This window comes from Mustela nigripes, chromosome 17 (genome assembly GCF_022355385.1).
Source record: "Mustela nigripes isolate SB6536 chromosome 17, MUSNIG.SB6536, whole genome shotgun sequence".
NCBI lineage: Eukaryota > Metazoa > Chordata > Mammalia > Carnivora > Mustelidae > Mustela > Mustela nigripes.
In genome coordinates this window covers 666,469-677,338 of record NC_081573.1, presented here as the reverse complement: position 1 = coordinate 677,338, position 10,870 = coordinate 666,469, and the positions used below count along the sequence as shown (strand labels likewise).

General features: G+C 46.0%; 1 protein-coding gene across 3 annotated transcripts in view; it reads left to right on the top strand.

The window, feature by feature from the left end:
- LOC132005059 (uncharacterized) overlaps positions 1 to 10,870 on the top strand; it is a 63,930-nt gene that overhangs the window by 49,968 nt on the left and 3,092 nt on the right. For all 3 annotated transcript variants that reach the window (XR_009400710.1, XR_009400711.1, XM_059381811.1), the window contains exon 7: positions 352 to 493. Coding sequence is in view for 1 of the 3 variants with exons in the window: in XM_059381811.1 (XP_059237794.1) it covers positions 352 to 419 (68 nt within the window). In the remaining 2 variants the exon portion in view is untranslated. The remainder of the gene's footprint in view (positions 1 to 351; positions 494 to 10,870) is intronic.

Sequence of the window (10,870 nt, the reverse complement as noted above, 5' to 3'; positions counted from 1 at the left end):
TCTCTCTCTCCCTCTTCCTCTGCCCATCCCTTCAAATAAATATTAAACAAACAAACAAACAATAATTCTCTCCTTCAGGAAACTGTGGGCCCTTTTGGTCACAGGATGAGAGTGAAGTGACGTGCACAACTTCTGGGTAATGTCCCAGGGACGCTGAGGGCAGCAATGGGGTCAGAGCTGAGGGCAAAGAGGTGGGAAGCCGTAGGGCATCAGGGAGCGGTGGGGATCCAGGAGAATGTGGCAACAGCCCTATAAAAAAAAGGTAAGACAGAAGAACCCTCACTGGCAGGCAGGACACGATGGGAACTATCTCCTCCGTGAAATCTCTTCTGTGAAATCCCCTGTCATTAGGTCTCGGGTGGAAGGAGGCTCTTCAGGAGAACTCGAGGAGCTGTATTCTACATCTAGTGGTGGTGTAGACAGTGAGAGACAACCCAGATGGCCGACCCAGGCGACGGGCAGGGGCTGATGTGCACATGGAAAAATCTAGAAGGTAAATCTAGTTTATTTAAAGTGTTTTACTCTGAGTAGTAGAATCGTGCTCGATATTTTTTTGTTCCTTTTGCTTATATGTGCTTTCTAAATTGGCTGAAACTGATAAGTTAATTTTACCCCATTAAATGTTACTGAAATTTAAGCCTTTAGAAATTTTAAGTGAGGTGTTGTGGGATGAAAAAACTCAAAGTTTAAAAAAGAAGTGAATTTTTGTAAAGCTTAGAATCTGGGACTGCTGGATTTAGGGACAGATACAAGAACTTCCACAGAACCATGCAGATGGGGCAGACATATCTCTTCCCAAAACCTCACTGAAACACAGTAAAGGGATTCATTAGGAGGGCATAAGCTAAGAAGGAAGAAAGGGAATGAGGAAGGAGCAAATGTAGGACAAGAAATGTTGATACAATTACAGGAACTGGAAAAGAAGCAGGTGCATGCCTTCCATGGGGCACCAAAAAGCAAAGTCACAACCCCTGACTCTGGGGCTTCACTGCAGCTTGAAAACAGAATTAAATTAATCACTGACTAGCAATTCCGCTTCTGGGCGTATATTCAGAAGGACTGAAAGTAGAATCTTAAAGATATACTTCTCCATCCATGTTCACAGTACACGAGGTAGAGACAACCCAAGTGTCCATTGACGAATAAACGGACAAACAAAATGTGGTCTATACACACAATGGAATATTATTCAGCCTCTGAAAGGAAAGGCATTCTGACACCTGCCACAATGGGGGTGAACATTATGTTCAATGAAATGAGTCAGACACAAAAAGACAAATACCGTACGAGTCCCTTCAATGAGGTCCATAGAGCAGTCAGATTCGTAGAGACAGAAGGTAGACGGTGGAACCAGGGTTTGGGGGAGGGGAGTGGGAGGCATGGTTTGATGGGCACAGAGTTCTAGCTGTGCAGCACGAGGAGATCTGTGGACGGTGGTGGTGGCTGCCCAACGGGTGAATGTACTTAGCGTCATGGACCCATGCATCTAAACATGGCTGAGATGGTGCACGTTCTGTGTAGTTGTTTTTTGTTTTTTTTTTTTTTAAGATTTATTTATTTATTTATTTGACAGATCGAGAGAGAGAGAGAGATCACAAGTAGGCAGAGAGGCAGGCAGAGAGAGAGGGAGAAGCAGGGTCCTCGATGAGCAGGGAGCCCGATATGGGGCTTGATCCCAAGACCCTGGGATCATGACCTGAGCTGAAGGCAGATGCTTAACCCACTGAGCCACCCAGGTGCTCCCATGTTATGTTTACAGCAGTGTTTAAAAAGGAAAATTTCCAGGAGCCTGGCTGGCTTAGTGGGTTAAACGTCTGCCTTCAGCTCAGATCATGATCTCAGGGTCCTGGGATCGAGTCCCGTATTGGGCTCCCTGTTCAGTGGAGAGCCTGCTTCTCCCTCTCTCTCTGCCTCTCCCCTGCTCATGTGTTCAGGCGTACTCACTCTCTCAAATTAAAAAAAAAAGAGATCTTAAAAAAAAAAAAAAAAAAAAGACTGGGGCGCCTGGGTGGCTCAGTGGGTTAAAGCTTCTGCCTTCAGCTCAGGTCATGGTCCCAGGGTCCTGGGATCGAGCCCCGCATCAGGTTCTCTGCTTGGCAGAGAGCCTGCTTCCTCCTCTCTCTCTCTGCGTGCCACTCTGCCTACTTGTGATCTCTGTCTGTCAAATAAATAAATAAAATCTTAAAAAAAAAAAAAAAGAAAAGAAATGAACTTGCACCAGGTTATGGTTGCCTTTCGGGGTAGAGGGGAAATAGATCAGGGCCCCGTGCTTATGCCTGATAGAAGATTTTGTTGCTTTGGCCATTTTGGGGTCTTTGTGTTCCATTTAAATTTTAGTATTATTTGTTCTGGTTCTGTGAAAAATGCTTTGATATTTTGATAGGGATCACATTGAGTCTGTAGATTGCTTTGGGTACTATGGGCATTTTATCAATATCAATTCTTGTCATCCACAAGCATGGAATGCCTTTCCGTTCCTTCAATTTCTTTCATCAGTGTTTTACAGTTTTCTGTGTATAGGACTTTCACCTCCTTGGTTAAATTTATTCCTAGGTATTTTATTCTTTTTGGTGCAATTCTGATTGGATTGTTTTCTTTTTCTGCTACTTCATTATTAATGTATATAGAAATGCTACCAATCTCTGGATATTAATTTTATATCCTGCAACTTTTCTGAATTCATTTATTCCTTCTAGTAGGTTTGGTGGGTTTTTTAAAGAAATTTTAAAAAAGATTTTATTTACTTATTTGACAGAGAGAGATCACAATAAGCAGAGAGGCAGGCAGAGAGAGAGGGGGGAAGCAGGCTCCCTGCTAAGCAGAGAGCCCGATGGGGGACTCGATCTCAGGACACTGAGACCATGACCTGAGCTGAAGACAGAGGCTTAACCCACTGAGCCACCCAGGCACCCAAGTTTGGTGTTTTGTTTTGTTTCTGGTGGAGTCTTTAGGGTTTTCTATGTGCAATATCATGTCATCTGCAAATAGTGAAAATTTTACTTCTTCCTTACCAGTTAAATGTCTCTTACTTCTTTTTCTTGTCTGATTGCTGTAGCTAGGACTTCTAGGACAATTTGAATAAAAGTGGTGGGAACTGACATCCTTGTCTTGTTCCTGATCTAAGAGACCTGAAACCATAAAAATCTTAGAAAACAACACAGAGAGTAATTTTCCTGACATCAGTTATAGCAACATCTTTCTAGATATGTCTCCTAAGGTGAAAGGAAAAAGGTTAAAATAAACTATTGAGACTACATCAAAACAGAGTTTTTGCACAGCAAAGGAAACCATCAACAAGACAGAAAGGCAACCTACTAAATGGGAGAAAATATTTGCAAATGGTATATCTGATAAGAAGTTAATACTCAAAGTATATGAAGAACTTATACAACCCAACATCAGAAAAAACACAAACAATCCAATTAAAAGAAGACATACCAGTGGCCAACCAACACATGAAAAGATGAGCAGCATCAACATCAGTAGGGAAATGCAAACCAAAATCATGATGAGGTATCTGTCTGAATGGTTACAATTTAAAAAAATGTTTGTAATGAAACAAGATATAAAAGTATTGACAAGGGTAGAGAAAAGAGAGCCTTCTTGCACTGTTGGTGGGAATGCAAACTGGTGCAGCCACAGTATGGAGGGTCCTAAAAAAATTAAAAATAGAAATACATTATGATCCAATAATTCCACAACTGGATGTTTATGCAAGAAAATGAAAAATCTAATTCGAAGAGACATATACACCCTTATGTTTATTGCAGCGTTATTTTCAGCAGTCAAGATGTGGAAGCAACCTAACTGTCCATCAATAGATGAATGGATAAAGAAGTCACACACATGCACACACACACGAATATTATGCAGCCATAAAAAGGGTGAGATCTTGTCATTTGCAACAACATGGATGGACCTAGAGGGTATTATGCTAAGTGAAGTAGGTCAGACTGAGAAAGACAAATACTGTATGATTTCATTCATATGTGAAATCCAACTAAAAAACAAGTGGATAAACAGAAAGCAGAATCAAACCTAATAACACAGAAAACAAGTGGATGGTCTCCAGAAAGAAAGGGAGGGGGTAGGGATGGGCAAAATGGGTGAAGGGGAAAGGGAGATTCAGCTTCCAGCCACAGAATGAATGAGTCACAGGAATAAAAGGGAGAGCACAGGGAATGTATCCCTGATACTGTGCTAGTGCTGCGTGGAGACGGATGGCAGCTACACGTGTGGTGAGCACAGCGTAACAAAGAGAGAAGCCATGTCACTCTGTTGTGCACCTGAAAACAGTAGTGTCAACCATACTAAAAAATAACTTTAAATAATAGTCAGGAGCTATATATAGTATGTACATATATATGTGTATGTGTATAAACACACAAACATATACACACGCATATACACACACGTACATATATATATGTGATGTCCATTCCCACCACTTGCACTCAACATTGTGCTAGAAGTCCTAGCCACAGCAATCAGACAAAGAAGTAATATATAGTAGCTATAAAGTAATAGTTAAATTTTACTGAGTGACTTCTCTTGTGAACTCATCTTTTTAATCCCCCAATTTTTCAGTACACAGCTATCTTTTTCAGATGAGAATCTTTAAAAAAAAATATGTAACCACCAAAGCAGTATCATTCCAGGAAAACTAACAGTCCTTCCTTGATACCTTCTAATGTCCCGCCAGGATCCAAATGTCCTCAATCATCTCAAATACACTCTTTTTGTCAGTTTTCTTTTAAAAATCAGGATTCAAATCTGAAAACTACAAGTCTACAAACTGTATTTGATAGATATGCTAATTTAAATAAGACAACATTTTCAATCTCTTTGTGAAAATAAGAAATCAAGCACATCATAGGTTTTTATGATTTTCATACCATTCCTTTGGGAGACAAGCGCCATGCCCCTGAGACAATTGTCTTGACAGGGCTTACTTGTCTCTCCATTTAGTGACACAGAAAAATCAACAAGGTAATGGATTATCAAGGAGAGAAACCAACTATAATGACAGGCGTTTCTTTGAAGGTGATTTTCAACAGATGTGGTGACAATTTTTAAAGTCTTGAGACTCTTATAAGACTCTTGTTTAAATATCACTTCTGTGCATAGATTTATTTCAACAGAGAAGAGTTTAGTAAAAAGTCATGAATGAATATTTGCATCATTCTCCTACTTGCATCAGGGAACAAAAGTGATACTTTGGGCAAAGCTTTCACCTTCATACTTTAACCAGACTGACTGACTAATTTCAAGCAGGCTCCATACCCAGCATGGAGTCCAACACGGGGATCTCACTGCCCTGAGATCAAGAGTCAGATGCTTAATCAACTGAGCCATCCAGGTGTTCCTAACCAGATTTCTTAAATAATCTTTATCACATTACATTATTCCATTACAGAGGCATGATTGATTAAATTATTGGCCATTGAGTGACTCACTCAATATCCAGCCTTTCCCCCTCTCCCCAGAAATGGGGCTGGTGCTAAAGTTTCCAAGTTTCTAGTTGCATGGCTGGCCTTTCTGACGACCGCCCCCATCCCCAAGGTACCTAGAGGCTCATCAAGAGTGGCCTCCTTTGCACAAAATATGCTCCCGTCACTGAGGAAGTAAGGGGTTTAGGAGCTCTGTGCCAGGAACCAGAAACAAAGGCCACTGAATCACAAAAGCGCAATCTAGACTGTGGTTAAGTGTGCTTATCTACTGCTTCTCGTCTGAGGGGAAAGGGCAGAAAGCGCCTCAGCTCACTGGAACTTGAGAAGCACCTCGAAGGCTTGTGGCGAAAGTTTCCCGGGGGAAGTAAGGTGAGTGGGACACGGGCTCCCAGCCTCCCAGAGGCTCCCACTAGCCTCTCGTCTTCTCATGTTCCAGGAGGATCCCAAGGCACTGTGCCCAGACTCGGAGTAGCTGCAGGGCCAGCGTCTGACTCTGCGGACATGGGAAGGGTTTCCAGGATCCCATAGAAGAGCCTCCCCACCCCCTTCCCACGGCCTGAACTTTCCATAATTCTTTAAAAATAAGCAGGGGATACCGGATCTCCAGACGGATGCTGTTACCGGCTAAATGTCGGGTTCTCCCCCAAATTCTTGTGATCAAGCCCCTAGCCCCCAGTGTGCTGGTATTAAGAGGTGGGACCTTTGGGAGGTGATTAGGTTTAGATGACATTATGGGGGTGGAGATCCTATGGTTGGGATTAGTGTCCTACTTAAAAGAAGAGACATGAGAGAAACCCTGGATCTCTTTCTCTCCGTCCTCGCCCCCCCTCCCTCTCCCTCTCTCTCCCTGCCTTGTGAGAATACAAGAGACCACTGCCAGCCAGGGAGAGGGCTTTCACAAGAACCATGCTGGCACTCTGGTCTCAGACATCCCAGCCTCCAGAACAGTGAGAAGTAAGTTTCTGTTGTTCCAGCCACCCAGTGAATGGCATTTTTTAAAAGCCCGAGTTGACTGAGACAAGTGGACAAAAAGATGGTGGTATTCAATGGGCTCCTGGGAGGAGTGCCTGGAGTCTGGTGGGGCAGGGAGACTGTCGTAGAAACTCGTGGCTGGGGCCGCGGTTCATCCTGGTCCCTCAGGCATGCAGACCAGTGGAGCAGCCGCCATCTCCAACATTGCTGGTCACTGTGTCCAGGAGAAGAGAGAGCACGGAGTGGGGAGGAGGGAGCCCTTACGGTGACACGCTCCAGCTCGGAAGCGACAGGGGTCGCTGCCAGTCACAACTCAGTGTCCAGCCAGAATAGAGGAGGATGGCTACAGTCCCCTGAAGCGCCTGTTAGGGCGTTCAGGGATTTCCGGGGAAAAGATGTGACCACAAGGTGGCAGTAGCACACTGCTTCCCCTCCCCACCGCTCCCCATCGCCATCCCTCCTCCGCAGGGGGCCTCTGCACCTGCTGGGCTTCCAGCACCTTCACCTATAGTGAAGTCTGCTCAACGTTCAGATCTCACCTCTGCATTTCAGCAAAGCCATCCGAGATCTCCGAGATGAGATCAGATCCTTGAAGACAGGCTTTCAAATCTCCCTCTTCTTTTTTGCTATAGCTGTACTGATGGAGATGGCTCACAGGTTCCTAGAACCCAAGTTTCCTTCTTCCTTTTTTTTTTTTTTTAAAGATTTTATTTATTTATTTGACAGAGGGAGAGATCACAAGTAGGCAGAGCAACAGGCAGAGAGAGGAGGGGAAGCAGGCTCCCCGCCCAGCAGAGAGCCCGATGCGGAGCTCGATCCCAGGACCCTGAGATCATGACCTGGGCCGAAGGCAGAGGCTTAACCCACTGAGCCACCCTGGTGCCCCTTCTTCTTCCTTTAAGTAGCAGGAGCCCCCCATTTTTAGAAGGGCACACACTGGAACCCAGCCACTTTTGCAGCTAGACCTGGCCGTGGAACTGAGTTCTGGCCAATGGGATGAGAGCAGAAGACACATGTTCAAATCCGGGGTCCCACTCTTTAAAAATGACCATGTGATTTCTCTCTTTCTCTCTCTCTCTCTCTTCCTCCCTTCATGCTGGCTCAGAACCATGTAGGAAAGCCACATGTCGACAAAAGCAGAGCTGTTATAATGGCCCTAGGCTGTTTCAACAGCATACTGTTAAGTGAGAGAGAAATAAATGTTTTTAAAGATTTTTTATTTATTTACTTGACAGAGAGAGGGAGCACAAGCAGGGGGAGAGGCAGGCACAGGAGAAGCAGGCTCCCTGCCGAGCAGGGAGCCCAATGTAGGGCTTGATCCCAGGACCCCGGAATCATGACCCGAGCCGAAGGCACAAAGCTAACTGAGCCACCCAGGTGCCCCGAGAAATAAAATCACATAGTTTTTTCCTTGGAGGGGATCCGTTTTTTACAGCCACTTGAGGTGCTCCCTAAACAATACGGTACACACCGCAATTCGGTTAAAGCTTCTCCCCCTGAGCTTCAGGCTTGCACCTGCCGCCAACACAGCATGCCGCCCGTGGTGAGCATTCAACAGATGTGTGCAAGTAGATGAGTGGGAACTTGGGGGGACAAACAGGGTTGGGGACAGAAATGAAAATCCTAAGGGCGAACATGCCTGGGTTTGTGGGAAGAGGAAAGAGGTTCCCTTGAAGCTGACAGTATTAGTTTTGCTCTTACTGTCGTGACAGAGGGTCACAAAGTAGTGGCCTAAACATAAATTTTTTATCCTTGCGTTCTGGAGGTCAGAAGTCCGAAATGGGTTGAGAGGCTGCATTCCTTCTGGAGGCTCTAGGGCAGAATCCACTTCATTGACTTTTCCAGATTTGGAGGAGCCCGCGTTCCTTGGCTCGTGATCCTGCATCATGCTGACCTCTGCTTCCGTGTCTACATCGCTTCCCTGACTCGGATCCCTTCCCTCTTACAAATAAGGACCCTTGTGGCTGCACGGGACCTAAATAATCTGGGATAACCCCACTCCCACCGCCACCTCATGATGCTGTATTTCATCACACCTGTGAGGGCCCTTTGGCCACTACAACATTTTCCCAGGTTCCAGGAATTGGGACATCTGGGTGAGGGTGGTGGGGGACCTCACTCTGCCCAAGGCACAAGGCCAAAGGTATGGAGCTCCCTCGGGTCACCTGCAGCATGCTGAGCTCCGCGGGCCACACTGCGAGGCCCCGGACACACCTGGTCCCTCTTGGGAGTAGCTGTGGTCTCGGTCTGGGAGAGAGAGGATCTGAATACAGTGCAGATATTCAGTTCGGGTCCGATAGGGCTCTGTGGGAACACACTTGGGCCCAGTAGCAGTCTGCAGTGGAGAAGCATCCAGTCTGAGACCAGAAGGAGGGGCGTGCTGGCACAGGTGTGAGCACATAGAAAGGAGAGCTGGTAGCAGGTCTGTCACAAGGGCCTTATGAGCATCCTGGGAGTGATGAGCATTTGTGGGTAACAAATAAAGGAATCACGGCCTGGGGGCACCTGGTTGGTGCGGTCAGGAAGGCATCCGACTCTTGGTTCCGGCTCAGGTTGGGATCTCAGGGTTGTTGTGGGATCAAGCCCCACATGGGGCTCTCCGCGTTCAGTGGGAGTCTGCTTGAGATTCTCTCCCTCTCTCCCTGCCCCTCCCCCTCTCTAAAATAAATAAATCTTAAAAAAAAAAAAAAAGAAAGAAAAAGAGGAACCACTGCCTCAAGAACAGTAAATTGCTTTGCAATAGTTAAATGTGATAATATTCCCCTTTCTCTTCCTCTTTCAAAAGTGGAAGTGACCGGGGCACCTGGGTGGCTCAGCAGGTGGGGCAGCCGACTCTTGGTTTCTGCTCAGGCTGTGATCTCAGGGTCCTGGGATGAAACCCCATGTCAGTCTCCATGCCCAGTGGGGAGTCTGTTTGAGGATTTTCTCTCCCTCTTCCTCTGCCCATCACCATGCTCTCATGTGCTCTCTCTCTCTCTCTCTAAAATAAATGAATAGGGACTCCTGGGTGGCTCAGTTGGTTAAGCGTCTGCCTTGGGCTCAGGTCATAATCCCAGGGTTCTGGGATGGAGCTCCATATTGGGCTCCCTGCTCAGCGGGAGGCCTGCTTCTCCCTCTCCCTGTGCAGCTCCCCCCACTACGTGTGCTGCTTCTCTCTCTCAAACAAATGAATAAGATATTTAAATAAATAAATCTTTAAAAATAAAAATAATATTCTATCAATATTATCTGTCAATAATATTATATTTTTCATCTGGTTAGCCTTGATTCCTTTCTCATCTTCATACACACATTTTCCACCTCAGAACACTTCTCACCACTCAACACTCATGTGTTGCTTTCCTGATTTATGCCTATATTCGGTGGAGCACACATCCTCTTCTGTTGTTACTAAGTTTTCCAACTTCCCCTCCCCCTCTGCCCACTGAAGAAGAAATCTTCAGGCTTGTTGGATAAATAAATGCATAGGTTGGTTGATGGATACTGAATAAGTATAAATAGGTCAGTGGATTCATAAATTGACAAACTGATTAATAAAGGGAGGAATGAATGAATGTAAGAATGAATGGATGATACGTAAGGGCAAAAGGAAGGGTATATATTCATATAAGAGCAAGAGGAGGGGCGCCTGCGGGGCTTAGTCGATAAGCGGCTGCCTTCTGGCTCAGGTCATGATCCCAGGGTCCTGGGATTGAGCCCGGCCCATGCGTCCATCCATCAGGCTGCCTGCTCTGTTGGGAGCCTGCTTCTGCCCTTCCCACTCCCCCTGCTGGTGTTCCCCTCTCTTGGCTGTGTCTCTTTCTCTGTCAAATAAATGAATAAAATCTTAAAAAGAGCAAGAGGAAAGGGGATGAATGGTTGGGTAGGACAGAAAGACACAAGGATGAGAATCAGTGGATGACAGTGAGTGGGGGGAGTGGTTGGATGGCAAAGGAACTGGAGAATGAACGGATGCAGGGAGCTGAAGTAGGAGCTTATGGGGAGCCTCCCTCATGGGCTACTGACTTCCCGTGTGACTGTCGGGGGCTTCGTGCGACCCTTCCATGCCGCCACTGCCCATCTGTAGAACGAGGAACCTGGATTTGATGCCTTTGCAGCCCCATCCAGGTCTGGGTCCCTCCTGTGACACTGGGTCCCTGCTTCCCCCTTGATTTCCCACATGCACATCCAGTCCACGGGGAGATAGCCCAGGATATGCTTCGCAGGAGTCCCGCATCAGGACTCAGTACGGACCCAGAGAATCCTGCTTCCAGTCTCTCCTCCCATCCCTTCAGCAAGTCAGTGGACCCAGGCAGCTAATCTGACTTCAAATTTCAGTTCTGCTTAATTGCAGTACCCAAATCTCAGCCACCAGGAGAACTGGGTGTTGAAACAGCACCGTTTTATGCTGTTTAGCTGTATTTTGAATTTCCCAGTCTTTACACAAGTCCAGAGATCAGTTTCTGTAA